This window comes from Ptychodera flava, chromosome 21 (assembly GCF_041260155.1).
Source record: "Ptychodera flava strain L36383 chromosome 21, AS_Pfla_20210202, whole genome shotgun sequence".
NCBI lineage: Eukaryota > Metazoa > Hemichordata > Enteropneusta > Ptychoderidae > Ptychodera > Ptychodera flava.
In genome coordinates, this window is record NC_091948.1 from 2,054,762 (window position 1) to 2,074,224 (window position 19,463).

General features: G+C 38.2%; 1 protein-coding gene and 1 non-coding gene across 2 annotated transcripts; both read right to left on the reverse strand.

Moving 5' to 3' along the window:
* Window positions 1-1,174: 1,174 nt before the first annotated feature.
* Window positions 1,175-19,190, reverse strand: LOC139121069 (transient receptor potential cation channel subfamily A member 1-like). Its single transcript, XM_070685690.1, has 25 exons — window positions 18,840-19,190; window positions 17,254-17,375; window positions 16,991-17,084; window positions 16,127-16,308; window positions 15,039-15,149; window positions 14,416-14,516; window positions 12,132-12,333; window positions 11,559-11,642; window positions 11,224-11,306; window positions 10,391-10,555; window positions 9,708-9,825; window positions 9,353-9,519; window positions 9,114-9,189; window positions 8,759-8,809; window positions 8,473-8,541; window positions 7,919-7,983; window positions 7,458-7,599; window positions 6,974-7,069; window positions 6,533-6,702; window positions 5,386-5,515; window positions 4,943-5,113; window positions 4,193-4,261; window positions 3,546-3,704; window positions 2,777-2,877; window positions 1,175-1,700 (listed from the first exon to the last, which is right to left on the reverse strand). Exons 1-25 carry the CDS (start codon window positions 19,114-19,116, stop codon window positions 1,592-1,594), a joined length of 3,114 nt encoding a protein of 1,037 aa, XP_070541791.1. The 5' UTR covers window positions 19,117-19,190; the 3' UTR covers window positions 1,175-1,591.
* Trnal-aag (transfer RNA leucine (anticodon AAG)) lies at window positions 3,991-4,072 on the reverse strand. Its single transcript has one exon. It is a non-coding gene; the product is annotated as a tRNA-Leu (tRNA).
* Window positions 19,191-19,463: the final 273 nt, after the last annotated feature.

A 19,463-nucleotide genomic window follows, 5' to 3' on the forward strand; every position in this document is an offset into this window, starting at 1 on the left:
ACTCTATCATTCGTTGATTCCTCTCTTTATTAGTCTTTATCTTCGGGCCGTTACGTTTCTATACGTAGAGGCAATATGCTTGACCGGAGCAGTACTGCCAATGAGCGTTAAAGTCAACTATACAGAAGAGATTTATAGTAATATACATATGGTAACATGGTACAGCTATTGCAACTGGGGGCAATGCCATCCAAAGGGTACCCACATACATTGTATTTGCCGCGGTTTTGACCCCCTTATAGACTTTTGACCAAGAAAATGTTGATAAAATGTAGACTTTTGACCATTATTTTGATTCTAGAACCACTTTTTTACCGTCCCACTGAAATCAGTACAGTATATTGAACAGTTTGTGTTGATTTTGATCGGAATCGGAAAAAATACTTTAAAACAAGCCTTTCCTTCATTCCATCATTGTCGCATTCACATTGGTTTTCTTCAATGATGTAGACTTTTGATCTGTCATATACTTTAATATAGTAGAGTTTGTGCGTCTACTTTGATCCGTCCTGGGAACACATATGCCGAATTCAACCGTCAAAGAGTTTTGGTCTACAAAGAGTAAACAGGCGTACTATATGATCTATGACTTTGATCACAGTGAAGCTATTTGTAGCAGGTTGTAAGGATTTTGCTACACTACAATTCGTTTTGTTACAAGAAGTCGCATGTTCCTTGTCCGTGGAAGTAAGAAAAGTTGGATTATATTGAAAAGTTAAATATCAATAGATTTTAACTTGAACACTCTAAGCCGAGGCTATGACCTTTTCAAAGACCGTGAAGTAGACAACAGACTCGTTTAAAGATCTGTCAAGTATGATTTTCATTTATGGTATGAAAAGATAGTAGTTCGATGAGCGAAACAATCAGCTTTGGCCAGCGCTGTTCAGAGTGGATTCTGGGACAGTCACTCCTGGACATTAATCGACCAGACACTAACCAAAACCCTAGCCCCGACCGGTGGTCGGAAAATGTCCTGCGGGTTAAGGGTTAAGGGGCTACCATCCTGATAACATAGAGTAAAGTCAGTAAGATGAACGCGGTACAGTTCCATGTATCTGTGATCCAGTATAGAACATAACACGTGCAAGGACTTGCAGCTGATTAGTAACTGTTCCATGAGAAAAACATCAAGTGACGAATCGCGATTAACAAGGCATTCAAAACGATAAAATAATTTTATTGCTTTATTGGTGGGACATATTTACACGTAAAAATATCTACATAGTGCAGAACATAAATATATAAGTCGTTATATAAAATGTTTTTATGTTTTGATTCAAAGGAACTAGTTTTAAGTTGCAGTGAATCGACCCGTGAAGGGATGTAGCCTAAACTGTTCTCAAGCGATATTGCACCAATCTTTTATACAGAATGACGCTACCATATTTGACTCATTTTAATAGGTTGAGTAAATTTATAACATAATGTCTATATGTAGGTAAATTCTATAACGAATCCGGATTACTTCTAGTATTTGTTTATGAGAAACACGATATCGTGGTGCGACATCAACTTATTTAGAATACATCGTCAGTTACAGTTTGGAGCCACCAAAGATACCAAACCCGAGATTCAAGTCTGGACTAGGTCACGCTGATGACGTGTTCTTGGACTGCGGCCATTCCGCAAAACTGAACTTCGGTGTTGAAGGTTGGTTGGCCGATTGACGACGAAGGATGGCCAGCATCTCTGAAAGACTGCAAGGGAAAGGGAAGAAACGCGTTTATGAATAATATAAGTTAGTTTAGTCATAGACATTCGACTGTCTATGGTTTAGTAGTGTCTGAAATACGTTAACTTTAAAATATTTGCTTTGCGAAGTATCACAATCTTAAGTTCTGTCTATTTTTTAATTTAGCAATATTTCATCAAACCGTAGCAGATGTAACACCCTCCTGTATACACTGTATTATGTAGAAATGATTCCTAATTGGAAAAAAATGAGTTCGTATTTGTTGCAAAAACTACTTCAACCATTTCATACCATAACAGACCCATTGGCAAAACAAATTGTGACACATTTCCCGAACACTGCCCTGTTTTCAATCTATATCCCATCATGAATGACGACTAAAATCGGCCCTTGAGTGTTCAAATCAATTTAAATATTTATTAATGCGTCAGATGTTGAACTTCGACTTTATATGAATAGGAACATTTTGGATACATGAGTCGTCACGAGGGCAGTAACACGAAATGATCTTATTTGTTCTAGGGCAATAAAAGGTCTTATTTTATTTTACACTTTCATCGACCGGCCGAGTTACTTTACAGTAATTTTCATCGGGGCTTATTCAGAAAAAAATTGAAATAGCTACAGATCACAGAAATACGTGTCAGAAGAGAGAAACTACAGGGAAACATTCCTTCTGATATAGTCTTTTAGGTTACATTTGAAGGTATAAAGACTAAGTTGTTTGATATCTGTAGGTAAGGCGTTCCATACTTTAGATCCTCAGATGTGAATCTACGTTGATCAGCTTTTGAAATACCCTTTGGTACATAACAGTCCTGGCGATACGTAGACCGTGTATTATTGTCATGAACATTGCAGTCGAGAGTAAATAAGCTGGATAAATATTATGGACAAATTCCATTCACTGCATTTAAATATTAAAAAAAAACGGTAACTGTGGCCAAACTAATCAGCGGATTTACAAAGGCTATCAGAAGTCTCTCAGTTCACCACAGATTCGAAACATCTTGGATGCATGCGTGAGGTAATATTGTACGTCATCTCTCCGCTTTGTTGATATAGTTAGAATTTACTTACTGAAATTTCTGTGATATCATCTCTTGTTTCAAACTGAAAATTTCTTCTCTTAACTCTGTCTCTCGCTCACTTTCTGCAGAGGGAGAACTGCCTTTAAAACACTGTTGAAAAATAGGATTGTACAAATCGTTAGAATCTGTTTTCTGATCACCAAACTTCACATTACTTGTGAATTTCGATGTATTTTCTACAATTATCGTTAAATTTGTTAAATGCAGTTTTTTGATGGTCTACTTCAAATATCGTGTCGAAATGCTTAGAGTTCAGCTTGTCAGCACAGTATGGGTGAATGTAATGCCCAATCACGGTCCCTCTATCACAGAGGGACCCTGGCCCAATGTTATTGCCCAATCACGGTCCCTCTATCACATAGGATCCCTGGCCCAATGTTATTGCCCAATCACGGTCCCTTTATCACAGAGGGACCGTGGCCCAATGTTATTGTTGACATAATTGATTTAAGTCCGGACTAGCATTCATTTTTTAACGCGAACACTGCAATTGTACACGATACATTTTGCCAAGAAGGCCAATACTGTAGTAAATCATACTACCGGGAGAAGAAAAAGAAAATGTCTTTGTTTCATAAAACAAAAATATTTAAAATATTATCAAAAGTTACAGCCGTTGTCGCTTTAGAATTTACAAATCTTTCAGTTATTTTATTACAGTCAAAGACATTGAAATTTACGTCTTGTTACTATAATTTGTCTCAGCACTTCTGGGATTGCTTCTTTTCCTGTAGTTATAGATACAGTTCGGCCCTTACCCATTGAAACCAGGAAACTGACTTGTTTTCGAGTTCGCTCTCTGGGTATAAGGAACTCTCGTCGTGTCCTATGCCACGTGATTGGCGAGTGAACGCCCGCGAGATTGGCTGGATGACTTTGTAGAGCAAACTGCGTTCTAACTGAAACTGCAATCTAATCTGTAAGCAATAAGCACCATATAAAACGGAAAAATCACTCACAGTAAATATAGGAGGCTTGTACAGTAATTTCGATATGTAGATATTGGCATGGCATTGTGGGAATGGAATAAAAGTACGCATCAATGCATACACCTCATAGAAAAATATATTGTTCACAGAAACGACACAAAGGTTAAGCAGAGTTGTTTGACTTTGAAGCAAAGACTGCGGACAGCAAAACCTACATGGTGCACGGGGGAGTAGTGGCGCTATTGTGAACACTTTGAAATTTGCAAAATTTTATTGGCAGCGGTGGGATTCGAACCCACGCCATCGAAATGACTGGTGCCTTAAACCAGCGCCTTAGACCACTCGGCCACGCTACCTACGATGCTCTGTGACGAGCCCATGCCTGTCCTATTGCAGATATTTTATCTTGATGACCAAATCTGAACGTTACTGTGGAACGGACAAAGGTCGTAGATTAGTGTACGAAGAATACATACCTGAAGTAACGTCAGCTGTTGTTGTTGATCATGTTGAGTACGTAACACATCGTTTACTGCTAGGGCAATCTGTGGTAAGATTATTAATATTGAAAATAAAATACATTTTTCAAGACATGTTACTACAAAGTTTTAATCGGAGACAACACAATATTAAACCTTTAAGATTTTTGATGTGTAACGACGAATACATTTATCAGATGTATTGATAAAGATTGAGTCATCTATCTGTTTGCATACTTTTCTAGGGGAGTAAGTTAAGAATTGCCATAAGTTGAAAATAAGGTTTTACAGGCAGATCAAAGTAAAAGTTGATATGAACAATCTACCGCGAGCAAGAGGACGAAAACTAAAGCTGCTTTTAAATGTCAGCTGCAAAGAACGTTATTCTGCAAAGTCGAAAAGGTAAATGCTAGACGGAGAAGTCACACGGCGTTTACTTTGTTGGATAACGTATTGCCATCATATTTTCACAGGGGAAAAGTCATACAGTTCCATGTGGTATTGTGTAGGTGGAAATATGTAAATATATAAAACTATATATGATTATATTTACTTCTATGGCTATTTTACATCTATTTCTTTTTACATTTCTTTTTGTATTATTCAGAATCTCTTTACATGTCATTATTTTCGATCCGTAATTTACAAGTAGGGCCTAAATATTCGACAAACTGAACTATTTTTCGTTTTCGAAATAGAGCAGTTGACGTCGTAATGTAGCAGATCATCTACAGTATTTGCACTTACCACAATATTACTGATGACAATGGTGAGTAGAATGAAAACTATGAAAACGACGACAATCATTGTATAGACGACAGTGTCAGATCCGTGGAGGAAATTGCCTTCATAGTAAACCTCCCGGAACATCATCACCCCGACGGTTAAGACCGAACGGGGGACTGATTCAAAGGCATCCTGCAGATACAATCAATAATAACCATTGTAACATGACCTCTCTTTGAATTTGCGCGATTAAGGAAGTGTTGCAAATGACATTTAGTTGGTTAAATGCAACGCCAGCCTAAAGTCTTTGTAATTGTCATCTCCAAACTGAATCATCAGCATAACAATTATGCTCTCGAATGCGGGTTACTCAAAGAAATACAATTCTGAAATACCGATTCTGCAGCGAAAAGAGTGACAGTTAGAGTATAAGTAATTGCAAGAAAGCGAGAAGCGATACACACCTCTGACGAAAGGAGAATGTAAAACGCGAAACCTAAGCCGATGACTGGAAACAGCAGAAGTGGACTTGTTTTGAGTAAAGTTCTTACGTATCGCTTTCCCATGATGGCATAAATTCCAAAAATTGGTAATCTGGAGAGAGAGAGAGAGAGAGAGAGAGAGAGAGAGAGAGAGAGAGAGAGAGAGAGAGAGAGAGAGAGAGAGAGAGTTGTCGAGAAAAGGATAAATTGGACAAGTATAAAAATTAAGGTATGCGCCGCGAAAGCTAAAGATTTAAACTTTTGCTAAACTTTCCTTAATGAAACTTTCAGCCATTCTCTTTCCTATAAACAAGAACAGTCAGGGATCACAGTGCAAGGTTTGGCACTAGAGAAATAAATTAACTAACATACACCAATATGTGCCTCCACAAGTGCAAGATCAGATAAGAAGTCTAAAATCTGATCCCGATGCGCAGTCTACCTTAATGAGCACACTCGGATTTTTAGTCTTGTACTAATAACATGCGATGTAATGCCCGATCAGATTATAGGTTAACATTCTTTAGCCGACATGTCTCCATGAAACTTGTTTCCACTAGTTTCGGACTCAATAAACATGAACGGTATGAAAAACGAAATAATGTACCCCCTGCCCGGCCCATAATGGACGAAAGCAAACTTTGCTCTCCATAATGTACAAGGCGGAACCGAGTACATTATGAAGTGCAGTTTGCTTGAGTCAATTATGGGCCGGGAGGGGTACATTGTTGCTATTATTTTATAGTTTTGGCGATGCAAGTGAATTAGATGTAGAAAATATCTTGAGTCACAATGATGGATAATCGGATACATTATCAGTAATAATCTGAGGGTATGGCATCAAATATTTCACAGGTGTTGACAAAGCTATAATATAATTAACAAGATTGGAACTAATGTGGGATAATTGAATGTTCATATTTTTCAAATTTTTCAAAAGTGATTGGTGCCCTATAGCTGAATGTTGCAATATTAGAAATTACTCATAAAAAATGTGTAACTTAAAAAGAAAAGTAGATGAGATTACATTTGAAGATTAAATCAACATTATTTCAACATCCACTTAGTTCCAATCGTGTTAATTGTAGATAAGACATTAAACACTAATCTGAATGAACCGAATAATCACCTTTGTATTTGTAAGAGAAGCACCAACCAGGCTGCCAAGATGGCAACGATTCCCATGGAAACCAGAAATGCTGACATCACAGCTTTGACATATAGTGACACTACGAATAAAACTGTAGTGACATCTTGTAGCGTCTCCAAAAACAACCGAAGGTCAATGGCGTCTAGTCTCTGAATGAAAACACGGAGCGGAGAATAATTGCAAGGATATGATGCAGTTTCATGACAGTAGTTCTGAAATGATGACATTATGCGTGGTATAGGCAGGGAATCGTATGGTGATAAGTGTGATGTGGTATATGTGGTATATGAAATGGATTAATATGGTAGCATCACCCTTTTTTGTGGTGTGTTATTTCTCATCGTTGTAAAATCTGTGTCTTGGTATCAATAATAACGCCACAAGTCTAGATCAACTGTAATCAGAGTCTGACCGGCTTACCTGCATGACCAAGGCATAGACTATTGCAGTGATGTCTATACCTGCGATCATCATGAGGATGACACCGAACACCTTCTCAAGTATTGAAATAGATTCCTGAACGAACAAAACGGAAACGGCCGGGTTAATCAGTGTCACAGCCCCTAACAAAGTCAAAGAACGAGAAACTCGGTCGTTCTGGATGTTAAATAAATTAATTGACCTCACAGGATGCACTCGTCATGCAACTCTTATTGTCTTACATGATGATCTCTTTATGGGCATTTCATGATTGTGCAAGATGATTTCGAGAATTGCAAATTCCATGATTACCATTTGCGCAATACCTAGAGGAAAAACAACTTTGGCAATTTTTTTTAAGTTTGATGTTGTGTATGTGGTATTTTTACAACAGGGCTTTGATCTCTGGGAGCGTTTTTGCTGAATAATCCTTCAGCTATATACTCATGTAGAAGCTGAAGCGAACAATTAAGAGAACCCTTACATTTGTTTCTATCTGTTGTGACGTCATATTGGTCGGCAAGGGGTTATTCAGGAATTCCAGCCAAACAACGACGCACGTCATTATCACGTACACGATGTTGAAGAACAGTCCGGTGAAAAATAGTTTAGCTCCAAACTTGTACCTGCCAAAGAAGTCACGATGAAAGTACCGTTAACTTTTGCGACAACATCGATGGCTTTTTACTGCAGCTAGCAGTGATGACAATGGCGGCAACGAGTTCAGCAATGTGAATGATGGTGACTGTACTGATGATGGAATAGGTAATGTGAAAACAATGGAATTTCCAAACATCCACGTAATAACAAATCATTGATGTTTCATCTTATCTTTCATAAAACTATCACGTATCTTATTCTACATATTTTAACTTTGACTGTTCAGTGTAGTTTCCACTTCAAGATGTGTGAATGGATAATATTCGTTAATTATTGAGAACTTACCAGCAAGAAAGGAGATATTTTGCAATCACGTCGTGTTTCAGACATTGCTTTTGTTTGTAAATAGCCTGCAAAACAAAGAATAATATTTAGTTGGTTTTTTGCCTGATTTTACACAAATGAGCTGCATAGCGACAGCAAACAATAAGCTGATGTGCTACACTTTGAAAACATATCACAGTGTTCACTGGGCTGCAGTGTGAATACAGGGGCGTAGTGTAAATTTTAAAAGAGGTATTATCAAAATCAATGATTGTGTGAATGTTTGAAATATGCAGAAAAAATTGCTTTATGAGATTTATGTTGTATCCTCGTCATTGGCTTCAAAAATATAAAATATAGCCCGTTTGTCATGAGACTGCAAGACTATTATAAAATCAACTCTCGATTACTGGTTTTCCATGTTTTGATGCACAATAAATCATCTATATACATTATAGGGAAAAACAATAAACAATTTAAGCAAGTGCAACGCGATGATACAAACTATGACAATATGAGCGAATCAAGCTCACGGTGGGGTCAAAGTTCGTCCAAGGTTCAATGTGTATGGTTACCTGCAGCGGAGTCTGTCTTTCTCTCAAACTAGGTGGGATTTTTAAGTAACCAAAGTCATACACGACGAGCTGCAATAGAAAGCAAAGAGGAGAATGCCGACATAATGTGCAGTTCTATAAAGTCATATTTGAATGTTCTAAAAATTATAGTATATCCTAGCTTTTCCAATCTAGACCTATTGATGAGCAAACTTGCAGTCCTTTAAATTCGCTAAAGCACACAGATGAAAATTTTACGAGTAACTATTGCACACACACAAAAAGCGGGAACAATGACCCCACTGACCTTTACTTCGTCAGCGGCTTTCTCTGCCTTTTTCATTCTGTTGAGAAATTTCTGTTATAGAGAGAACAAGTAAGACTGAATTACATCTTTTCGTGAGCGTCAGTATCATATCTTAAGATGATATGGTTGACACCACCTGGATATGTATTTGTTACCATTGTAGACGACTATGACTTGATAGAGCTGTCGATCGAGACAAAAACTAGCACGAAAGAAGGCGAAAATGCTTCCTTTTCTGAGAACGGTGTTCTTAAAAAATGCAAGAACACATACAAGTGTCGCATTTCAATGCCATCTTCGGAATAGGCCTTGAATAGTTATAAAGACATATTATGAACATGTTGAATGGTCTTACCCTGGCAACGTTGGGCCATTTAGATATCAGAGTCGCTAACTGCGGGTTTGTTTTCTTCCGTAGACACTTGTCCCACCTATGTAGACGAGAAAGGATTAAAAAGAAATATATTCCGATCAAATTCAACGCAGAAGGTATTGCAATGATTTGATTAAGAAGATGCTATCCATATTGAGAGAGAGAGAGAGAGAGAGAGAGAGAGAGAGAGAGAGAGATTGGCAACACAAAATTGATCTTACTGTGCACTTGACGCGATCTCCATGGCAATACCCTCGTGCCCTCTGTCGATTGCTACATCTAGGCAATTCTTATGGTCCTTGTTTTCCTTGATAGAAGCGTCCAGAATGAGAAACATTTTGACGACTTTTGACTGCCCGCTGTGAGCTGCGTGATGGAGAGGGGTGTTCTGAAACGAACCAATTTCCAAAAGCATAGTTTAGTTTAGTGTTAATTAGTGTTGGTTTAGATTGGTTTAGTTTAGTTAATTCCGTTTCAAAGATGATAAAAACGTTTACTAAGAAATGCTCTGTTCCATAGCAGTATATGACTGATGTAAACTTTGCGTTGAAAGGGGTCGGAGAAGTTCCAACTGACCTTTATTTTTTCGTCTCTTACATCAATCCACATCGGATTCTTCTTCAGTAACGCTCTTAAAGCATCGAATGAACCGTTCCTGGCTGCTACGTGGACCGGATAGCACCCGTCTGCATCGCTACGGAAAATTAATAATGATCGTTTATGATAATCTTGGAAACTAGAGACCTCACGGGGAAAGTAGTCAGAAAACACAACCAACATGCGAACCGTGACGTTTAATAGTTTCTGACTGTGACATTGCTGGCGAAATATGTCGGAACTATGAGACCAACATTGGTATCATAGCTAATTTAGCATACACGATCATACGAGATTAGAGAGTAGAATTCGATAAATTCGATAATGCTGTAGAAGTACTAACCCCTTCCAGATTATTTCTGTCCAAAAGTTGTAATAATTGGAAAACAAATAGTATAACCTTTTCACATCATCGCGGTTTACCATACCTCGTAGAGCTACTGGTAATCTTTTTGCATATATAAATATCCAAACAGCAATATAGCATAGTCCAGCAGACTTTCACATAGATTGTGACGTGAATGTGATGACCCTGATTGGCTTAGCCAGCCGGTAACTGCTGCGTACGCCCATAGACAGTAGAGGGTACGTCCGAGAAAAGTCAAGCGACTATAGGGCCAGTCCACATACCTAGTTACGACGACGAGGGTCAGTCTACATACCTAGTTACGACAGCGTTGCGCTCGAACAAGAAAGTAATGACATCGACATGGTTGTAGTATGAAGCAATATGCAACGGCGTTCTCTGCTTGTGATCTGAAGCGTTGACGATTTCGCCCGTTTTGTCGTAGTCGGCAAGCTGTTTCACGGCCGTCATGTAGCCGTTCCTGGCAGAGTTAAACAAATCATATAGGGGAAATTACTTTTTGTGACTTTTTAAACTTTATTGTTGAATGCACCTAGGTGACAATTTTTTACACTTCTTTGTTGATAGGCTGATTGTATGGCCTTATTTTGAAGCTTATCGAATAGCGGAAGTTCTCACAATCTTGTTTCAGTAGAAATCGGAAATTTATTATTCCCAAACTGTTATTAACATAACGATAACAACCCTTTTGAATTTGAAACATTGGTCAAGTTTAGCTATTTTTACTCTTGTACCAAAATTTACAAAGGGACACCTGATCTTTTTCTCTTCGATCTTTAAAGAGAATCTTTCAGTTTCGAGGTGCATACCAAATTATTAATTAATGATTACTTGTTAGTTTAATGTTTATCTACAGAACTCTTCGTCATACAACCAGACGTTTTATACTTAGCCTAATATCGGGAAACCCTCTGAAAAATACCAATACATTTACATGTTACATATTCCTTATTGTTGTCAATTAGTTCCTTCTCGAATGCCAAGCACTGCTAAAAATCTGAAAACCCATTTATTCATAAAAGAAATATTTCTCGGTCTGGATGTCCTGTTGCCATTCTGGTTGTGCTACGTTGGCGGCGCTACAGTTCATGTTAACTTGGCTAATTTATTTTACGTCAGAGATCTCACCTAGCAGCGATGTGCAGGGGTGTTTCTTCTCTTTTATTCCTTGCATTTGGATTAAATTTCTTCATAAGCAGCAAAGACACACTCTGCAAAAGAAGTACTAAAAAGTAGTTCTAAAAATATCAAAGTATTTGGTTTCCGTGTCAGAGTATCAATGTAAAACAAGGTACCATATAAATGAATGGCCAACAGTCCAATGCATGTTCCCAATACGTATGTTCCAATCATCGGATGTTATTAACGTGGATTTTGGAAAACTAATATAAAGACAAGGGTAGTGTGACAAGTCCTGTCTTTAAGAACCTGTCATGTTCTTGTAATAATGTAATAAAACTGACCTGTGGATGTTTCTGAGCCGCTTGGTGGAGTGCTGTCAAGCCATGACTATCTGTCACGTCAATCAAACTCGCCGATTCTTCTCTCTTGAGAGTAAACAAGAATGTACGCGTTTACTTATCGAGAAGCTGTTTGGTACATTTATGAATTGTGTACAAATCGGAGGAAAATAATTAAGCTTAAAATACAATATAAGGGAAATAAAATTCCACCTACAGTTGTCTCCTATTCCAATATTCCTTCCTTTATTTATCATAACTGGTCCTCGCATTATTGGATGTGTGAAATGCTCCTTGACACTATATCAACTATTTGCTTTCCATTCAAATTGTTATCGACTAAAATTTCCCATTAGATGAAGGTCGGCCTTGTTTAGGAATGTTTTCTGGTCAGAGTGCAGGTGGTCAGAGAGAGAGAGAGAGAGAGAGAGAGAGAGAGAGAGAGAGAGAGAGAGAGAGAGAGAGAGAGAGAGAGAGAGAGAGAGAGAGAGAGAGAGAGTTCACAGGTTAACATAGAGAAAGAAAATGCAGAATACAGAGTTAAAGTTGTATAACATTATATACAAGATCCCTTACCTTTAATAAAATATTTAACGCATCTCTATTTCCCACGACTTTGTGTATCACTGTTCTACCTTCATGGTCGCGTTCTGTCATGTCGGCGTCAAACTTCAGCAAGATTTCAAGTTTCCGTCCGTTCCCTTGCGACGCTGCTATCAAAATGGGAGAGTATCCAAAGTCGTCTGTCTCATTTACATTCACGTCGGGAAAGCGATCCCTGAAAGAAATATCCGTTTTTCAAAACTGATTTTCCAAAGCTATTTCGTTACTTCGTGTATTTGATTGGAAGTCCTGTCCATCAATATGTACGACAGATGTTGTGATATTGCAAAAACTAACTTGAACTGTCATGCTTTTCTGTTATGGCACAGAGTTTGTGTTAGTTCAGAAATTGCAACTTGAAAGGCATGTTAAAATTAAACTTGTCCAGAAAATGCTTAAGTATCTCGTAAGTGCACCGGGAATTTCTCGCAACTAGATCTCGCACATCTTGTTTTCAGTAATTTTGTTATAAAATGTCTCGTAACTTCCTTATATTGATGTGAGATATGGTTGAGTCACAGAGAGTATAATCAATCCGTGGCATTATTAGGCCAACCATATTTCGATGTGGAAATCAGAGAAAGACATGATAAATTATGTCGAAATTGCATTTTGTCACAGATTTCAGACCCAAGGAAATGACTTTTACAAGCTAATATTACATAAACCGCTGCGATTTTGTGAACGTATTAGCAAATTTAAATTGCGCGAGGTGCGCGATACATTTTGTGGCCAGACATTTTTCTAGTTTGGAAAGAGAAAAACATTTGTGTGGAATCGGCTTCAAATTGATGTTTACGAGTGTTGACTAGCAATATTGCGCATGAAGTAGTTGCTCTTGTGCGACGTGTTCTGTCTTATGCGTGCAAAAAAATCGAATATTGCAATTTGATACACTGCCCCTTATTTCGGATATGCGATTTTCGATATTGGTGCTGTAGAGCACTGAAAATTAATTACGTCTTTATCAACCCGATCAATTATTTTATTCTGAATAAGGAACGCATCTAGCCGAAAAGTAGTTACCCTGAAACTTCGTCCACTCTGGCAAACGCAACTCAATAAACAGCTCTATTGGGATGGGGGGGGGGGGGGGGCATGGTGACCATGTGCCGTCTGTTTCGGAAACAAAGCAGGGTTAACTCGTTTGTAATTAAATATGCCTGACTGAAACTTTCATTTACTGTAAAACTTATTATGTTTGGCATAGCCGTCCGACTTGTGACACCAGGTTAAGGTCAACATTAAAGCCGCAATTTTCAATTCCAGGTTCTCGCAATAGTGGAGTTCTCCTCCCTGTCAAACACTTGGCCAGTATGATGTTTGATTTCTATACCATTAATTACACAAATTGATCTCAACCTTTTGGCTCCTTTTGCTAATCCTGCAAATAGAGTTTATACAAGGTTAGCGTTTGATTGACGGTCCATTCATATCGCCAACGGTCATTGATTCCCCAACACCAACGCTAGAATTTCCTAAAAAAATCGTCTTCCAGTTGTGTTAGAATTTGAATAGGCTATAACCACAGATTTTGATCGGTAGCAGCTTCGCGCTGATTGCTCGGTAGTTTTCTGCCCTGTTGCAGCAAAAAAAACAAAAAGTGGCATTTTCTGGAGCGTGTGCTCGCCTGTTGCCTATGGTGCCCACTTACACAGTGAACGCAATCACGGCTTCGCGCCCTTTTAAAAGAAGGCTCCGCCTTTACAAATGAAACATTGACAAATGAATTAACTTCCTGTTCTACACCAAATTTCGATATTCGATTTATTCCTAGCATATTGCAAAGCGATGGTCTTTACATCTTCTCACTTGTTTCGTGCGTACATTGCATATGTGCTGGATTTCGAGCTAATACGCGTTTCGTTCTCTAATATCATCATCAAATATAAGCTGGCCGCGTAATGCACGGCGTTACATGTAAAATCCGATGTTGGAAATGCCAACTCTAAAAACGACAATCACGGAAAGAAATATGACAATATTTCAGAATTTCTTCTTCGATTTCGACATTCAAATTCGGTTGGCCTAAAAATGCCACGGATTCTAATCTATGCAGTGCTGTCAAAGCTTGAACGCCATATCAATGATGTCCTCTCGTTGACATTTTGATTTTACAAGGGTGGAGAGGGAGAGAAAACTATTTCCGATTTCCGAAGTCGACGCCCTATTATTACAGTTTCATGAATTTACATAGAAACAGCAGCGGCTTCATTGCAAGGTAAGGTTACAACGAATATAAAGTTGTAGCACTCACAGGAAATCCCGCAGATAGGCAGGAGGACAGTGTTCTGTAGCTAGAATGACCGGCGTCCTTCCGTTAATGTCCTTGGCGTTGACATTTGCACCATGTTCAACCTGAATCAACATGAATAAGTAAATAAATAAATAAATAAATAAATAAATAAATAATCTCATTAATGTGTATCAGCTGATGATATCGATAAAGTCACCGTTGTGAGCAAATTACAGTCCTTCTTTTGAAGTATTTTGTCTTGTGAATCATTTAAAATTATTAATCATGAGTGTTCACATACATATAATGCCGTTTTCCCGTTTTCCTGCACTATTCATTGTTTCTTGAAAACAGGAAAGGCTTTGATCGAGTTTTGCGAATGAAAAAATAAGCGCCAACGAAGGACCGGATGAAGAATTCATAGAGGTGACATAAGAGAATTTTAAACGAAATGAAAACTACGGAATTTCTTTGAACGAAATTTGATGCGGACCTGTCGATGTATAGCGACTGCAATGATCTGAATTGAAATAGCTGATGATATAATATCTTATCTTAAAATATGCATTGCGAAAGCCACATTCAAGAAGCAAAGCGATGTTCGATCAGGCCATATTCAAATTAGTGAAACCACGATATTTTACCATCTCTTCTATGATGTCCATGTTAGTCGTCATGGTGATGGCGAGATGAAGTGGCGACCTGTCGTCAACGCCTTTCAAGTTCACATCGACATCGGAGCATTTCAATATCAACTTGGACAGAAACAAAAATAAAATCGGAATAGTTAATTTCTATTCGTTGACGAAACTTCTCGAGTCAAGAAATGTAATTTGCCGCAATAGTATAGCGTGGCGACGTTACATTAGTTGGTAAATGGAATTCAGAACGTCTGGATGTGATTTGAACAACATAAAGAATTTGAAGAGAATTCTCAGAGCGCTTACCCAAAGGTAATTGGGTGCGAAAATAACCAAGACAAGAAATTGACTTTTTAATCTAACAATTCTCTGGTGGTTAATAAGCTCAGAATCCCCGTAAATTATACATTTTCTAAAGCCTAGATATAGGGGAACATTTTGGTAACCACAGTGTCACCGTTGTTTAAATAACTATCACGTGACAGGTAATTTGCATAACCTTTCAAAAATCGGTTTTCCCTATGTTTTGTCTCAATACTTCAAAATGTTTGACTCAAACTTGCTGGAGTGCAAGCTGTCACAACGTTCTTCAACATTGTGTCTCAGATTTTTTATATCTTGCCTAGTTTTATGGGTTTTTTGAGAACAATTTTAAAGAAATCAACTGAGGTTAAATTCACCGCTTTGGAAGTTTTTCTGACATAAAAATTGTTTAAGACGGTTCAAAAAAATTCTGAGACACTTTTTGAAGATCTTTAGAACAGCTTGCACTCACACAAATTTCAGCCACATATCTCTAAGTATTGAAGCAAAACATAGGGAAAACCGATTTTTGAAAGGTTATGTAAATTACCTGTCATGTGATAGTTATGTAAACAATGGTGTCACTATGGTAACCAAAATGTTCCCCTATATCTAGGTTTTTCAAAAATATATAATTTACGGGGGTTCTGAGCTTATTTACCACTAGAGAATTGTTAGCTTAAAAAGGTCAATTTCTTGTCTTGGAACCTTAATGGTTCTTCTAATGCAACCCAGATATAAATTTATCAGTGCTAGTCGTGCGAAAAAATCGCTGTATAACAACATACATGCATGATTTTGACATTTCCAGAACGCACGGCTTCGTGCAATAAGTTTTCGTTGGTGTTGACCAGCGGTTTAGCAGCGTCGGCACCGTAACGGATCAAGATCTCGACGGCCTTGACACTTCCACTACGCACGGCACGCTGTAGCAGAGTCCGTCCCTCATCGTCAACATCACTGCTGATATCTGGGTAAATAAAAGCACAATATTTTATACATATTTTTGACTTCCAACCAAAATATTGAAGACTGATATTCAAAGGTAAATCCTTTTCTCAATGAACGTGTGATCTTCACAGATTTTTAGTGAGTCAAAACATGCACGGACCTAAAAGCTAGAGTTAGGGCATTGCTACATGATTTGAACTAATTTGGGATAATTGGATCTTAATATTTTTCAAATTTCTCAAAAGTGTTAGGTGCCATATAGCTGAATGTCGCAATATTACAAGTTACTCATAAAAACAAGTATGTAACTTAAAAAGGAAAGCAGATGAGCTTACATTTGCCGACATTACCTCACCATCCAATTTTCTCAAATTAGTTCCAATCGTGTTTAAGTAAGGTTCATTGAATAACGTATGAAATTAAGCGATGCTGTTATATCATGTTGTATGCAAAAACATCTATTGAGAGTTGAGCCCATTTCGAGAGCTCGGATCTTCACGACTAATAATTCATTATGTTTGAGTCCGCAAAAGTACGCACATCGAACCAAACGTGGTGACTGTCTACGCCATAGGATGGCGCCTTCCTCAGCGTACATGTTATCTCAATTTATAGGTGTTCTTGGAGAGGAATGAAAGTTGATATAATCGACAAACTTTCCAATATTTTAGCTAATGATAACATTAGAGTAGTGAGCTTACCATGTTCAAACTTAGGTTTGCATCTCAAAGCCTGTTCCAATTGTTCTACATCTCTGTCATTTACCAAGTCATGCAGATGTCTACTCCAATTTGTCTGATAAAAGTAGATCAAGATAACATGAGTTTCGATTTTCTCTTTCTTCTTTTGAAGTCATGTATTTCACATTTTGTGAAAGTGGGTTTGCGATAGTCGACACTTCAGCAAAGACAAGACTTCAGACAAGTTTTAAGGGTGTGATATCTTCACATTAAGCTTAGCTTACCTCGGTATTTTCCACTTTACTCTTGACAAAATTTACGTTCTTCCCATCGAATTCGGCCACCACTTTCGAATCCCTTTTCTGTCCGACGACTTCCCGCCGTTGTTTTCGAGGTCGTTTCAAACCTGCGATAAAGTCAAATGAATAAATAAAGGGGCCATTTGTTGGCCGATGATAAAACTATACCAGGTAAAAAGTAAGGTCATCGGCTATTCTACATGCTTAGCACAATCGAGAATTCATTTCAGTGTCGTTGTAGTTTGTTCAGTCCCATGTACACCAGATTGCACACTGAGTTGGCGACACATACGGAGGTAAAGAGACAAAGCCTATGGACTTATTTTGTAAATTTTAAATTTTCGGCTTCTTGAAACACATCGAAAGAGAGGTATGCAAAAATTTGCTGAAAAATATCTTTATTAAGATCGTAAGAGGTTATGCGCTAAGTTATCATACGAGATAATTGTTTTATGTGCAAACACTATATTGAAATAAAGTCACGGCAGTAGTTATTCTTGCCTGAATAAATCAAGTTGCTTGGTTGACTCTATTGCGTACTTTGAGTCGAAGACAATTCGGATGATACGCTAGGAAATAACATATAACGGGGAACGCCCATAGATTTGTATTGAAGACTACAACAATGGCTTTTCATACCATCAGAGCATATCGTCTTGCTGAAGTGTAGACTCTGCACTTTATGCGTCGTACCATACCGTTTGTGAACGCTTGAGTTAAGCCAATTTTCGAGTTTATTCAAAAAACGTGTCCATGGATTAGATTTTTTGCCGTTCTTGTCAAAATTTGAACAAAATACGACCATTCAACTGATTTAGTCGTCACGGTAGTCTAACACAAGTTTTAATGCAATTGTATATTGATTATTCTGAAAGACGGAAAGTTGACCTTCATACCAATCATTGACCTTCATACCAATCAGAAGACAATGCAAGGTAATGCGTGTCTTGCAACAGGGCGATCTAAACTTTTTATGCAAATTATTTTCTTTTCATGGTTAAGAATAAAATTCAAGAATCAACGTGCAAATGTTTTGGATTAGAGAAATAAATTACCAAAACTTTCCCAATATTTAACTTCAAAAGGGCTGCCATGTGTTCACTCTACGGGGAGATTAAATATTTGATTCTTACTGAGAACAAGACGGAGAAAACTTAACTTAGCCCGCAGGCTTCAAAGTGAGTTCACATAAGCAGCAGTCAACTTAGCATCGTAAAGCTCTTAGTGTCCGAAAATATGTCCTTGAGGCTTAGAGTTTTGGCAAAAGTTCATTAAACTGCATTATCGTCGAGTATGTGTCTCGAAGACTACTTTAATACTGCCAACTTCGTGACATGAAGAGTCAAAAATTATGGTACGTGCGCCGGCGGGAAAGTAGGGTATTTGGCAAAGTGGCCAATGGATTCTCTTTCGGTGAGAACAAGAGCGCCGAGTAATCAATCACATGCTGTTAAATTTATTAAAGATGGCGGCTTTGCAATTTGATGATATCAACAGGTGGTTGAATGTTTTTGACAAGCTTGGTTAAATCTCAACCTGCAGTCTTTACCACGTTTTTACTGCTACCTTACCGGGTTTGTGTCTGGGATTGTCGATAACTACGCCCTCCATTTCAACCGACTGGACTGCAGCAACTTCTGTCTTCTTGCGAGAAATGCCTTTTCTACTTTCTCCTTCGTGTAAATCTCGTCTGCCTTTCTTACTCGGCTGCTCATTCAGCGGGTTTTCAATCACCACCGCCTCCACTTCAAGTGTGGACGTCGGCGTGTCACTGACGGGGCCCAACGAAGGACGCTGCGTCGGATTTTCATCATCCCCGATGCTTTCTACGGTTTCAATCTCCGACATGGCGTCTTGTGGAGGTTAACTAGTCTCCGAACAATAACATCGGTGTGAAGGTACAGTTAGAGACTGTGAAAGTAGGTAGAATAGGCCACATTGTCTGCGGATGAACCCGGGGTGAAAGTTCCCCGGCTTTATTTTTCTTTTAGCCCCACTGTCGACCCTTAAAATGTTATACAACAAAAGAAAAGGCTTTTATAGCTTTAGCTGTTGGGCCATTTTGGCGTACTATACTCTATTTGACCTGAGTAAGTTTGAAAAGTTCCATTGACCTTGAACTAGATATCGTATGCAATGATTTGGTTGTGAGTGTAAGAGCCGTTCGACTACATAGCAACCGATCCATCACGATC

What these genes read in the sequence shown, in the direction of transcription:
- LOC139121069 (XM_070685690.1), bottom strand. Translation starts at nt 19,116, where the DNA reads ATGTCGGAGATTGAAACCGTAGAAAGCATCGGGGATGATGAAAATCCG. An exon ending in AATGGCCCAACGTTGCCAGG is followed by an intron (nt 8,810 to 9,113) that starts GTAAGACCATTC and finishes TCTCTATAACAG; the next exon opens with AAATTTCTCAACAGAATGAA. An exon ending in TTGTCATCAGTAATATTGTG is followed by an intron (nt 4,262 to 4,942) that starts GTAAGTGCAAAT and finishes ATCTTACCACAG; the next exon opens with ATTGCCCTAGCAGTAAACGA.